The sequence below is a fragment of the Ornithodoros turicata genome, chromosome 9 (assembly GCF_037126465.1).
Source record: "Ornithodoros turicata isolate Travis chromosome 9, ASM3712646v1, whole genome shotgun sequence".
Classification (NCBI taxonomy): Eukaryota; Metazoa; Arthropoda; class Arachnida; order Ixodida; family Argasidae; genus Ornithodoros; species Ornithodoros turicata.
Window position 1 is genome coordinate 38,756,373 of NC_088209.1, and position 14,812 is coordinate 38,771,184.

Here is a 14,812-nt window from a genome sequence, read left to right on the forward strand (position 1 = left end):
TCCGTTTCCAACAAAGTCATGGCAGATAACAATATCATTCGAGATGATGGTTGGCTAGGAGCGTGCTACGCGGTGAAGTTCATTTTTAAGAGTGTAACCAACCATCATCGCGAATGATATCGTTATCTGCCCTGACTTGTTGAAAACGGGGGGCGTACGCCTCTTTTGTGACACTTATGCTGTTCATAATTGTCACAAAAAAGGCGTACGCCCCCCATTTTCAACAAATCAGGGCAGATAATGATATCATTCGAGATGATGGTTGCCTAGTAAAGTGCTATGCGGTGAAGTTCATTTTTAAGAGTGTTGGTGCTATAGATGTACTTTCCTGTTAGCGGGGTAGCTGCAGATCGCCTTCTGCATGCGGCTCAATTTTCAAGCTCAGTTTCAACTTCAATCGCTGTTCAAAAGTTTATGGCGTCTAACTTGACATTTAAATCCCATCCCATCTTCAGCATCGATTTCAATGCAATAGACGCTCAAAAGAAGGACGACTCACGCTACATTTCGTCGCGAATCTAGAAGACGAACCGATTTTTTTTTTTTTTTCACATACATTTTTTTTTCCTCAGACGAAACGCGCCGCGTAGCCGAGCACAGAGCTCCCTCGAAGAGTTAAGGCGAGTAGATTTTCCATCAAACACATCGTAGCATACAATATAGAGGGCGCACATCTTGCATATCTACAAGGGGGACTCCTTCAATAGGAGATCCAGCATCTGAATTTGCAAGTTGCCCCGCTTGTTCCTTCCGGACGCTGGGCCGTCCTTATAAACATGCAAACCAGCCACATCGCATTTCGAAGCGCTACTGTTGCAGCCGCTCGCGGTAATAATAACACGCACATATAAAAAAAAAGCGGGAAATTTGAAATAACGTTCGGCGAATAAATTGCCAGCTTCTGTTGAAGTGGCACTGACTTTTTTTTTTCTTTCTTTTTTTTTTTTTCCACCACGTGTGTTCCGTTGTTATTGTCGATGGTGGGAGCTTATTTTATTTTGTCCTCCGTCTTGGTATGCATGTATTCCGGGCGCCGATCGCGCCGAAGTTCTGGACGGAATACATGAGAGGGAAGGGAACTAGGTTCTTCCTTTACCATGCAAATAGAAGTGCCATGCAAATTGAGCTACATGTATATATTGCATACACAGCGCACAAGGCGCTTCGAGACGGTCAACACACGTGTGTCTGAGATACGGGCTTTCGAATTTCCACAGCTCATATTCTTGCAAATTCTGTAGTATATACTTCTCGGAACTTATTCGTGACTGCACCGGTCCACCTTCGGGACGAAACGTCAGTAGATATTTATTTATATGTTGCCAAAATGGGATGGGCTGCATTACATGGGTGTACACTCAAAAAAATAATTTAAAAAATCACTCCGTGTTAGCGCCGCGAAGCAACTGTGGCTATGAGAGGCGTACAGACGTGGAGAGATGGAGAGAGGACAGCAGGAAGGAGTGGGGGGGCAGTGGGGTTAGTGCGCGTCCTGGGCCGACTTCAGAGGGAACTGTGCCCGGTCATTCGTCTGGAAAGTCTGCCGGAAGACCCAGGGAAAACCTCAACCAGCACAGCCGGTGGTAGGATTCGGAATAAATGATTGAAGGGCATCACATAATTATATAGTTATCGCAACGAAGAATGTGTTCCTATAACTTATAGAAATTATAGTGGAACTTATAAACCCTAACAAATGTAGACATAGCAGGAAATTGTTGAATGTTGCAGCGTCACAAGTTTAGCCAATCATAGCTTTGCCAAGCGAGGCTTATTGTGATATTTCAACGGTCCACGCGGCACAACACCTTGGCCCAATATTGGTCCAATACTGACAATAGAGGGCCAATATTGGTTCATTATTGGACCAATATTGGGCCGTTATTGCCAATATTGGACCAATAATGGGCCGGTATTGTCAATATTGGACAGATAACGGGCCGGTATTGTCAATGTTGGGCCAAGATGTTGTGCTGCTTGGGGGGGGGGGGGGGGATCAAAGAGACAGTATGTGCCTCATTAGTACATAGCTTAGTCATAAATTACGGCCAGTTCTGTTTGGCCACACGTTTTCTTTCTCCATTCCCCTTCCTCTTCCCTCTCCATCTCCCCTTGTTGCGTCTCATTAGGAACGCATCACACAGTGAAGCACATTCGGCTAACACGTCCGATATCTCCTCATTCTGAGAAAGTTCCGGAAAGTGGACCATTTTTCAAATGGCGGAAATGAAGCAACAGCTTTTCGATTGACCTCACCCCGTTCCTAATGGCGTCCGCGAGCTCTCATTTAGGGCTTTCCACCAACTTCAGAGGGGAGTGCGTTAACTCTTTCGTGCCACAATTCCACAACCAAAGCAAGGATGGTGCGAAGTCACTATCGTCCACCCTCAACGCTCCGTTCTGCGTGTACTGTTCCGTTAGCGTTCCGGTTGGCAGTTTTAGTGAAACGGAAGCGTCCTACGGAAACGATTACGATAAAGAAAACTTATCACTTATCAGCGACGTGATGTCATTCCTTATTATCCTTATCTTATCCTTTAGCTTATCCCTTTTTCGGGACGCCTTCCGGTCTACTTAAACTCGCTAGAACCTAAATGGAATATATCGGTACTATATCGTCAGCCTGGGCGCTTTGAATGCGTTATCAGCTGTTTCTTTCTGTCGCGCATCGTCTTTATCACTATGTCGAAATTACTTGGTCCATGGCCAAATCCAGACCCACCAACGCTGTGTCCTAGAAACACTCCTAAACTTTTTGGACCTCGCACGTCCTCTGCTGCGAGACGATTCATTATTACATTTCACCACATTACCTCTTGCGCTGGGGTAATGTGGTGATAATAGGTAATGCGGGGTAATGTGGTGGTATCGCCCCTGGCGATGAGACTCCCCCATCATCATCATCATCATTAAAATAAAGTTGTTGTTGTTATTGTTTTTGTCGCACATCGCAGCCGTTCCGACAACTACATATCTTGCATTTTTCAGAAGGTGGGAAGACGCCGCAATGGACGTTCTGTGAGCTATTAATTAATTAATTCGCTTATCTACCATATTTTTCTGTGCACAACAACATGTACATTACGTTTTCCAATCCCCCTTTCTACGAGACCACTTTTTAAAAGATTTCAAAAACATTTCTTCCTCTGAGAGAGACGCTTTCTTCCTTTGTAAGGACGCCACCATCTCGATGCCAGGCCGAGCCAAAGATGTAGCCCAATAGCGTCCGATCGTCCCGCCAGCGAAAGTAGCCGTCTCTATTCAGGACAGGAAGGGCCAGTCTTAATGGACAGCCGGAAGTACAGCAATTAGAGGACGCAGCCGTACTCACGCAGTCCGCACATTGGAGTCGCGGACCAGTTGTTCAGCCTGATGGATGGCATTTGCTTCCACAGTATAAGGACCACTTAGAACTACTTCCCCGAAAGGGAACATGTTTAAATGCATTTCCTTCGTTTCACTCCGTTATATCTTGGGAGGACGAGGCTACTACGTTTATCGAGATTGATCCGCCTTTGAAGCGACACAAGGGAAAAGTTATGTGTACTCCTCTATCGAATGTTGCGTGTATGATATAAAGTGTGTGGCGGAATTATGGCCACTCCGTACGTTACAACGGGGACAAGTGAAACGCAAGCCGTTCTGTGGAATATGTAAGGATGACATGCAAGATATCGATCATATAATTAGGGTTTGCGGCATACGGGTTAGTTGATAAAGATCCATGTAGAACAGCCAAGGTAGACACGAAGACAAAGGGTACACACAAACGAGACAACTGCTAACTCGAAACTGACGTTTATTAGGCCACAGAAACAAGTTTTAAACAGCAACGTCGAGTAAAAGCACGTGGCAACTCTTTTGCGAAGTCTTTTTTTCTTCTTCTTCCTCGTTTCAGTCCATCCATATTGTTAGGACGGAGCTGTTCTTTGTTGAGAGGTTGACCAGTGTTGACAGTGACCATATTCTCGTTTGTGAAAGGTCACTGCTACTTCGGGAAAGCTGTATCCGCGCAGCTCACAAAATACTTACCGCGCGACCAGGGTTTCCCGCGAATGGAGAAGAATCCCTGAGTCCTAAATGTAAAAAAAAAAAAAAAAAAAAAAGAGCACTATCCCTAATCTGGCAGCTCACCGGTGAGAGACGTTACTGTAGAGCGTGCTTTCTCTGCAGTTCTCAGGTACCTTGAGGACGAGCTAACTTTACGTAGCAGCGCGAAACCTCGTTGTGTGTCCTAATTCTGACGCGAGAGATTCGAAGTCCTGTTTCGACTTTCTTTTCAAATCGGTGCAGTTTACTCGATGATGGTAGATAAAAGTCGATTTTCACTGTTTGGCAAATTTAACAACATTCTACACTAACGGCTTAAAGAGACAAAAACTGTCATCAACTCCCATCTGGTCACTGCGGGGACACAGGCACGGTGACACTGACTGCAGTTTCAGAGGCGGCGCACCAGTACCCAACAACATGAAGTTAATCAAGGCACAAGTAGTCGTCCCTGCTGTCCCAGGGGTGCCGTTTATAAGCAGAAACAAGCCACCAATGTCGACGGTATAGTAACAATAAGGGTGGTCATAATTCGCTCGGCTGCATTTTGCTCTGCATGGTACAATAGCAGCTGGAGGGGAGAGTTGTTTTCATGGAGCAGGCTTTCGGATGTGTACCTTACATAGAATGGCCGTCGAACATTGTTGTGGGTCGACTCTGGCTGCTGCTTCGAAATATTGGAATACGTCTAGGAATATATGCTTCCATGCGACAGTCTTGCGTTTTTATAATCAATAATTTTTTGTGCTTCAGGAGGTATTGTTACGTAAGATATTTAATTTCCTTCGGTGGGTGTTCTGTGGGATATGGTACACGGTACGGTTGTTTTCCTTTTCGATAAGGTATGCTCCGTTCACTTGCCAATGTTCACAAATGCAGAGGAAGTGTGTAGAAAGAGTCAAGTCCCGGGATGGCTTCACAAACATTAAAAAAATAACACTGAACATTTCGAAGTTTAAACTGTACGAGCTTTGGCGTGGAGGGCCACGCTTCTTCAGGCACAAATGCACTTTGAACAAAGCCGTGGAACATACACCTATCTACTGGTACTCATGGTACGCAGCAACAGCCGCAAGACAGAGAAGCTACAAAAACTCTTATATGGACAAACGCTAGACAAGCGAACCTAACGTTACATACTCAGTTAAAAAGACGAGAGAAAATAAATAACTCGGATATAAAAAAAAAGGTAATCTTTAATTTATTATTACCCGTGTCCGTTCGGAGTTACACCTGAGGCTATCTGCGAGTGACGCTGCATTTCAATTGGCCCTTCCTCACTAATTATCGCGCAAATCAAGTCCGTGTTCCCTGACTGAATAAACTTCAATCTTTCCTCCTGTCCCGTTTAATTGTGTCATATTCCCCGAGGCCATCCGCCACCATCTTTGCCGCCCGAACGAGGCTGCAAAGCCATCGCGCTCTAATGATCCATCCACCGGAGCGTTGTTCCCGGACCCGCCGCTAGGCGGCCAATAAGTCATGGAGGGAGCCGGCGGGGGCCAGCGCATGCGCGCGGATGCCTCTTCCTTAACCCTAACCCGGCCGCGTGTCACACAGCTTGATGATGTGTTAACAAGGGGCGAATTATTCTCTCTCAATGCGGGGAGTCGATACTGTAGCGATTACTGAGGGGACGAAGGAGTGGGGGGGGGGGGAGGGGGGACTCTTTTTTTTTTTTTTGCCTGTTTGTCCGATTGTTACAAATCGAGTAGGGTGGATGCGTTGAGGGGTGATTGTGGGGTTCTAACAGATGGCATCCCTCACCTTATCCTGCTGCCCTCGATGGTTCTTCTGTAAACATGATCATGCGGGTTTTATTCCAAGTCATTAGGTGTTGAAGGGGACGGGGATTCATATTTTTTTAGCGCGCAGACTGCCGGCGAATATGTGAAGTAATTTCGGGGCCCGCCGCGTGGGCTGCGGGATGTTGTTTTTTTCGATCCTTTGTGCTTGTACAAAGAAGGTTCGTTGAGGTAGTAATTGTTTGGATGAGTGCACGCGTGTATGCGTTGATTTAAGGAAGTCCGCACTGCGTTGTAGCTGCAGTGTATGCATACATGCAGTACCAGTGAATTATCTTGAAGGAAAAAAAAAGTTCGATTAACCGCTTCCACGAGAACAAGGTAAAAGTGCACCGTAGCTTGATGAATAACGGGAGAACTAGAAAAGCAGAAATAGTACTTATAATATAAAAAGAACGTGTCTCTTTTTTTAAAACGTGGTCTATTTTGACATAATTCAACTTCACGAACGCCATTGTGCTTCTACTCGGGCAAACTGTCATCTGCAGTGACGTCACAAACACTATAAGGACCATTGCGCAAAACCCTGTTTAGGCTCTGGGCACGCGCATCGGCGAGCCCTTATTTCGTTGGAGCCTAGCTATTAATTAATTATTCGCGCTTTTACCTCGGACTACGACTACGAAACGACCAAATTTGATAAAAACTCTAAAAAAAATACTCGATTATATACGCAATCCTTTCACTAATATTTCTGACTGGCTCTTTATGTGAAGCCCATGGTATATACCTACGGCATATCGAGGGGCCGTCCATGTCTTACATCTCGTCCGTTCTCGTTCACCGCCACTTTCTATTTCCGACAGGTTTGCATAAAAGGAATAGGTGGCGCCTCGTTTCACCCAACTTAACGACTGCTGCTGGCCGCACAATGGTTTCACCCCCCGATAATAATAAAGAGGCGCTTCCATTTGGTATCGTTAGAAAGCAGTTAGAAGCGTCGAGGCAGTTAGAATGCGAGCCTCTTATTGAATCAAAGAATCTCCCCTGGGCCAGGGGGGAAGCCGTCATTATTCACAGGTTTCCATTCCGTTCGGATTACCGCTAGGAGAAGGGAATGCGGTTTGCGCCCAGGGTGGCCAGCACTCATTTGTCATTGCGCCGCCACCGTCGCCTACTATGCTATATACCGCTGGCTGCGAGACTTGTCTGTGCCGCGAGCAGGTGGATAAGGTGGAGGAGGAGGAGGAGGGGGGGACTTCCGCTGCGACAGTTGCCCGTAAATAATGTTATTGTATAGCACTGTGTGTGTAGCGCTGTTGTGCACGATTAGGCTGCTTCAACTTAAGTAAATATTATTACGTACGATTACATATTATTATTACTCTTGTACAATTTTTTTTGGCGTCAGCGTCACCAACAACAAGAAAAAAAAAAGCAAAGGGAAAAGATTAGGTGCTATAGTCGTGTTCAACTTATGAAGGAAAAGAATCTACTCCGTCAGCTCTCAAGATATTACTGCGCCCCAGATAGGATGGCCGGGCAGAGAGGCGTCACTCTCCCTCCTCCGCCAGATAATGTAATCCATCACACTCACTCTACTTCCGTATTGGCTGTTAAGGCTGGCCACATGACACTATGCGAGCCCTCCCCCATGGCGGCGCTGCACTATTTCTCCTGGCGCGCTATTGTGTCTCCTTACCTCCAACGGCGTATGTAGATGACGGACTAGATTTCTTTTCCTTCTTAAGTTGAACACGACTATAGGTGCCACCCACTCTAATAAAAAAATGAATCGTTGTAGTCATCTCGGGGACTAGATGGACTGTCACAACCACTAGTCCGTTTTGGAACTAAATGCGTGGAAGTTTATGCCAAGTTTAGGGACTGTTTGCATTGATGAGAAGTAAATTTCAGGATCATGGGACTAAAAGGGAGAGTTAATTGCGATCTAGGGGACTAAAAGACTGAAGACTAAAATGACTAAATAAATAAAATAAATAAATAAAAGCCGTATATTCTCCCAAACTGTTTTCCCTTTTTTATTTTTATTTTTTGCAGAGTGCTTGTTTGCACAGTCCGAGCTAAAATAATTCCCTGATGGTATGGTATACGCAATAGTGTGTACCAGACGTGGTATATGACCGAGTAGAAGTGGCTTCATGATGGTACTTCCAAGGTCACGATTGCAAGGTGACAAGGTTACGGGTTGGAGCCCTACCGTCGGCTGCGCTGCCTGTGGTCTTCCCAGAATTTTCCATCACACTTTCCAAACGGATGTCGGCGCACTTCCCCCTGAAGTCGGCCTAGGAGACATATTAACCCCTGTCTCCCTCTTGCTGCTGTCCTCTCTCCATCTGTCTACGACTTTGCACCGTTTATGGTCGCAGCTGTTTCGCGGTGGTAACTCAGAACAGTTCGACGCAACACTGGCACGTGGACTTCAAAAGCGGAGATAAGCACGAATTCAGGTCGACAACGCACCTTACGCATTGCCCGCATAGTCGAGTTTTGAAACTCGTGGCAATTCCCCAAACGCCGCGATATTCGAAATAAAAAAAAGAAATTTATACGTCGCACATGTATACGTATACAACCTATAGAAGCTGAATGTCGTATCAGGAAGGTGAACCCATATCTTTTCCCTCCCGTCAAGGTTTTCGGGAATATAAATAATCCGCTCCCTCAGTTGTGTGACGCCATAAGTCTGGAGCGCGCGCTAGATCAGTTGATGCACTCATGACAGGCTGCTCGCTCCAATATGAGAACCGTCGCAACATGCGCCGCGTAACGCAATAAGTTTGACTGATTTTGGCGCCTCGCAGGCACACCTATTTTCAATATGGCACATTCAACTTCGTCAAAGAAGGCTACCTTCCATCCATCAAGAAGAAGAAGAAGAAGCAGAAGAAAACTGTGGTACGGGGGTTTAAGCAAGGCGGGAGTTTTTCATTCGTAAACTCGCTTTTCCCAACACCGGTTGGCAAGCGATATAAATCATGTCAAACGGATGCCAAATGACATGCCGCATCTCACGCTTTCTTCTATGATGGGATATGAATTATTCCCGTTTGATTGGTGGAAGAGGCAGACTGCGCAAGGTGTACACCTCGCGTTTTTTCTTTGTGAGGTCTGGTTTAGGACGATTCTTTCATACACTCGAAGAAAAAAAAAAGGTAGAATTTTCTACCCATCCCGGTAGAGCTGTATTGCAACCACATTGCTACCCAAACCAATTTTACCTTTTGGGTATAACTACAGAGTAGAAACTGTCGTTCTACCAGCTTGGGTAGGAAATTCTACCCTTTCTCTTTTTTTCTTCTTCTTCTTCTTCTTAGAGAAAACGTGGGAGAGAGGAGAGAGGGAAAGGTACGCCGGCGCTTATACCCGCGGAGGAGAAGGCGCGCGTTGATTGGCCAGAAATGGTACAAGTACTCTCGTTCTACCAGCTTTGGTAGAACGAGAGTACTTGTAGGGAGGTACCCGGGTTCGAATCCCGGTGCCGGCTGTGCTGTCTGGGGTTCTTCCTGGGTTTTCCGCAGACGCTTTCAGACATATGTCGGCACAGTTCCCTTAGAAGTCGGCCCAGGACGCACATTCCCCCGGGCGTCAGTCGTGACGTTGCCCACATACGTGAGGCCGACAACGGCAAGCCCTATCACCACCACCACCACCACCATCTACAAGCTTTGGTAGGAAATTCTACTTCTTTTTTTTTTTTTTTCTGTTCTTGTTAGAGTGTACTTTGTACCTGGCTCACACCTTTCTGGAGCTTCAATCCAACTATTCCATGCGCGGAATCGCCGTTTTGCCCCATTGCGCCAGGATCACACCTGAGGGATAGAATTCGAATATCCTACATTTATTTCGGTAACGATGAAAAGCGCAAAAAGACTATCAGTGAGACCTTGTCGCGTTACTCTCAAACCAGTAGTCTCCGTGCGCTCCTTAGCATCGTTCCCAGACGATGTTCCGGACGACACAATGGGGCTGGACTGCAAAAATCGCTCTTCCCATTGGGATGAATACTAGTGGCCGCCGTCTTTAATGGGTATGACTGACGATAACGTAAGATTCCATATAGCTAGTCATCCGATAAATCATCTGAGTAGCGTATCAACGTTAGAAAGATCAAGGAAAAAGAAGATTGCTTGCTTCCGCGTGCGATATACACAGTTGTTCACGTGAGGAGTGCTGGCCGATGCGATATCTTTTCTACGCCGGTTCCCGAGCGGGAGAAAATGAACCGGCACGAAATGAACACGAACGGACACGAAAATGAACGAAAGCACACACGGGAAAATGAAGGAACTCTGCAAACAGCAGTCCACACGTGCACAGTTCCTGTAACTACCACGGGGTGGCAGCACTAATGGCGGCACCAAATTCCTTGAATCGCGTTTTTGTGTATAGACTGTGCAAACCTGTACCGTCCGTTAAAACAACGAACAGCAGATGGACGAGAAAAAATGTTGGCGTAAAACAGCCCTAAGTAGTTGAAATGGGTTGGGCTGGTTGACACTGGGTGCGTTAAGTAAGCGCCCCTCTTTTGGCGCACTCAAATCGGGGGTATGACACACCCGGAGCGGCCACTAAACAGACACGTTGGTTTGGTTTGAACCTATAGTAACGTTGGAAGAGACGGCTACGGTTGTGAAGACTTCTCATTGTAACAGCGAATGAAATGGAAAAGATGACAATTTGTGAGAGACGTCATAGGAGCTGTTTACCGCGAAGACGGCTGCATGGCGTGAAGATGTCTGCATTAAAGCGCCGCATTTCCCGCGAGTAACCACCGATATCCGCGTCGAAATTGTCCACTAATACAAAAGGATGATAACAGTTATAAAAATATTCCAGTTAACTGGAATCGGAGCATTGGGTAAGATAGAAAGTCCGTATTTTTGCTTCCGAGCCCACACTTCGAAGGTCGTCCCGCCACCGTTGAACAGGGAGTACGTCATGGAAAATCTCTAACACACGGGCGCTTGTCCTCTGCTTCCATGCGCTTATTTGAAACAGGAGCTCGAAAAGCGGCACGGAGTCTCACGTTGTGTCGCGTTAAGTGTCTGAAACACTCGCGCTTAGGGGCGTCTACCATTGCATGCTAGGACTGATAAAACAGCCCGTGGCAAGGGAAACAAAAAAGTCGAAACGACACCGCACTGCAGTGAATTGCTGACTGGTGTGATAAGGGATGACGCGAAGGCCTACGTAGATAAGAGACCTGCAAGCCGCTCCAATGCACTCGACATTCTTCTCGCAGAGTGAAAGAAACACCAGTGTGTTACTTAATTTAGATACATGTAATGTCCCGGACATGCCACTGTGATACTATCTTTGAGTATCTTATCTTGAGTATCATACATGCTGCCACCTTAAATGTCCGCGAGGTAAATATCGAATGCGAAAAAAAAAAAAAAAGAAAGAAGAAGAAGTGGCTGCACCCTCTTAGGAACTCGTAAGGGCACCCTCAGTTATCTCGTTATCTTACACGTGCCAGCATTTCTCCCGCAAACTTCCATTCAGCAGTACCGTCGCAATCACTATGCGTTCATTGCTATGGCGGAACACGTGCTGCTGCATGATCTCAGATGAACGACATCGCGTTCGCAGCGCCACCACCACCATCTGCGCAAAAAGAAAGGGGTCAGTCGACTTTCGATATTCGAGATGGCCTCACAGTCCTCAGCTGCTGCACCCAAGGACGACATACGATGCAGACGTCCGGCGACACCCGTGACACCTGCGAGTCCAAACCGAAGCTCGTTACCGTGCCAGGGACGCTACTCGGACCCGTCCCGGAGATCAAAGTCGGCCCTGGAGCGATCACGTAACCTTCTCGATGTTTACTGCACGCCGACCAGGACTGCCAGTGGGAAGCGCATCGAAGTCGTGCGTCCCCAACGAGGCATTGTACGAAGCTCGACCCTCAACAACGGGGCACCAGGACACGACTCCTGGAACAAGTTCTCGACCGCAAGCAGTCCCTGCTCGCTGATCCGTGGAACCGCAAACGTGACCGCGAGCAGCGGTCCGATTTGCCGCATTTGCCACGAAGGTGAACAGGCAGGACCGTTAGCGTCTTACTGTATCTGTTCGGGCACCATGGGCTTGATGCACGCTCACTGCCTGGAACGGTGGCTGACTTCAAGCAACACGGACACGTGCGAAGTCTGTCACGAAACGTTTCCGACCGTCACGTACAAGAGGTCGTTCAAGGAGTGGGTCGGTGTCGACGTGAACAGAAAAGCGGTGGTTGCGGATCTGCTCTGCTTTTTTCTTCTAAGTCCAGTAGCGGGGCTAGGGTCCGAAGTGTGCTTTCAGGGCGCAGCGCAGCAAGCGAATGTGAGGAACGTCTGGCAAGCGGGTTGTTTGATTCTGTTGTCCTGTCTGTTGGTCGGGGCGTTCTTCATTTGGGCTTACCTCACGACGAAGCATCATTACAGAGCGTTCCGACAGTGGCAGAATATGAATCCGAGGTACAAGGTTGTGCCCCTGAAGCGCTGCGCGGAGTCCAAAATTGACGTGTCGTGCACTGCGCTTTGAACTGGTGCCTGTGCTGCCAGTTGAACGTGTTTTTTTTTTCCTTCGCTTCGGTGTTCTTCGATTTTTGGTTATGAGAATGACGCTGAATTTTAACATGCACATAAACTTTCCCTCCCATTTCGTGTTTGCACATAAACTTCCGCTCCCTGTTCGTGTTCCTTCCGCGGCGTGTGCTGATGTGATGTGGACTTTTAAGTATCAGAACCTCGGTCAACGACTCGGAAAGCATCAAGTAGATCGCCTTGTATACGGTTCTTCAGACCTGGTGGAGATAACCGTTAAGGGGATGTTGAGCCAGTCGGGCTTATCTCTGTGTTTATTTTTATCGTCTTTTATTCCCTGGTTTTAATGTGAGCGTTCGAAATAGATTGGACAGTTTGTTTCAGCAATAAAATCCTTTATTGATAGCAATCACAAGGATTCTCTCTACGGTTATCATTATTCACTGGCGAACTATATGTTTTCTCCTTTAACAGGCTTACTTACTTTTGATGGATTAACCAGGTCAGCTTCAGCGGAAAATGTGAGGATAGTCGTAAATCTGTCTTATCTATAACACCACACCTAAGCGTATTCTATGACAGTGTGTCGGATCTTAAAAGAACATTGTAGTGTAGATAGACAAGTAGGCAAAATGCGGGATGCACCAAGTGCAGACTGAACATTGACAAGAGTGTCGACTGTGTTACGATCGCAATGGCACCGATAGCCCGATAACAACGAACCGTTATTGGATACGATGCACTAAAACTATCTAATGTCACGTGCAGCAAGTCCTTTTTTTGACGACAATAAATACCGTGATTACAATGCGGCCCGTTCATTAAAGCAAAATCTACAGGGCGCGTCCAGAAAAAACCATAGTCACATTTGCACACGGAACCCGCCTATTTCGTGCGGCGCACGACAACGCATTTATGCGAACTAAACCTACAGAAGAATCGTGGCAATTGTTTTATTACGCGAAGTTTAATTTACGCGATTTGTCTGTATAGACGTAGCTCGCATAAACGCGACTTAGGTTCTTCTGCACACATACGTGGTAGTGTCCTTAAAAAATGCAAGGCAGTTTAGAGATTGGAAATGTATTGAATATTTTACAGTTTATGCTTCCGTGCTGCTATGGACCAGCTTTACGCATTGTAAAATGTTTACTCCACGCAAACAATGGGAGCGAGAGTAAGCATTTAATGGATGAAAACATTTATTCGGCGAAACGTCATTAAAACTGGTCGTGTGACGCTGCAGGAATAACATTAAAAAAATATGAACGTATTTAACAGTTAATGCCATTTTTGTCGCACCCATGCGGAACGGATATAAGGTACAGAGGTCATTGATTAATAATAATAAGTTAATATAATAATAATTAATAATAAGTTAATATAATAACAATTAATAATAAGTTAATATAAACATAAGAAATATAGTTTCAAACTTAGAGTACCTATAAACGTAAAGTATTCGCATTGTTAATATGCTAGTCTACGCGTTTCAGTAATCAACTAGTACCAGCTTAAGTTGAAAAATTCTGGAAGTAGTCAGTATCCATCACTGCCGCCAACCGCTCTTTCGAAAAGACGTCCCAGCTAACTTGACATCATTGGTAAGCGTTCACACCGTGAGCAGTTACGTCATAGCCAATTTCGTCTTCATATTCTGCCCGCTTTTATTTATGTATTTCCCCCGTGAAGAGTTTGGCAACATTGACTGCCCAGACGCTGGCAGTGTTTCTTATTGGCTGATGTGTTTCGTAATTGACGGAGACTTTTCGCCCTCATCCAATCAGCACTATCCGTTGTACTTTCGTCATCAGATATGCAAATATCCACTACAATAATATCCTTGGCGCTACGCGTTAACGACGTTACATGTGCGCTCTGTGTACGCTCATAAATAACGCCGTCTTCCCTAGGACGAAGTTAGCGTCGAGGTGCGCTAATGTTGTTATAAATGGATTGGCGGAGGCGGCGGCCAAGGAACGTTGCCGCAATCGTATTACGGCTTCCGCAACGGGTTTAATAATATCAGGCCCACGCTGTATTACGGCGCTTTTGCGCTTTATGCCGATATGTACGGGATTCGGCTAATATATCCATATATATATATATAAGGGGAAAAAAGTAGCCGGAGCTCTTTGGCTGCACGTATAGCATATTACAAACATACATATATACACAACATATATACATATATTTCATATATAGATACACATACATATGCATGTTGCTCACTATGCGAGCCTTCATAAGCTCTGTGTATCACTGACATATTTTTGTCCTGACGAAGGCGGAGCTTCCGCCGCAACGTAGACAACCCTGTTAGCATTCCAAGTATCTTAAATGTAAATAAATTATCCCCGTTTTTTTTTTCTCACTTCCCGTACATTCGTAGTCTGTGTTTCATTTTTCATTTCAGCTATATATATATGTATATATATATTTTGCTCTTTCCTTCCGTCTTTCGTA

The 14,812-nt window shown here is 46.0% G+C and overlaps 1 protein-coding gene across 1 annotated transcript; it reads left to right on the forward strand.

Annotated features, from left to right (window-relative positions):
• Positions 1-11,468: 11,468 nt before the first annotated feature.
• LOC135369478 (E3 ubiquitin-protein ligase MARCHF2-like) lies at positions 11,469-12,344 on the forward strand. The gene has a single exon (XM_064603063.1). The coding sequence runs from the start codon at positions 11,469-11,471 to the stop codon at positions 12,342-12,344; it is 876 nt and encodes a 291-aa protein (XP_064459133.1).
• The last annotated feature ends 2,468 nt before the right edge of the window (positions 12,345-14,812 follow it).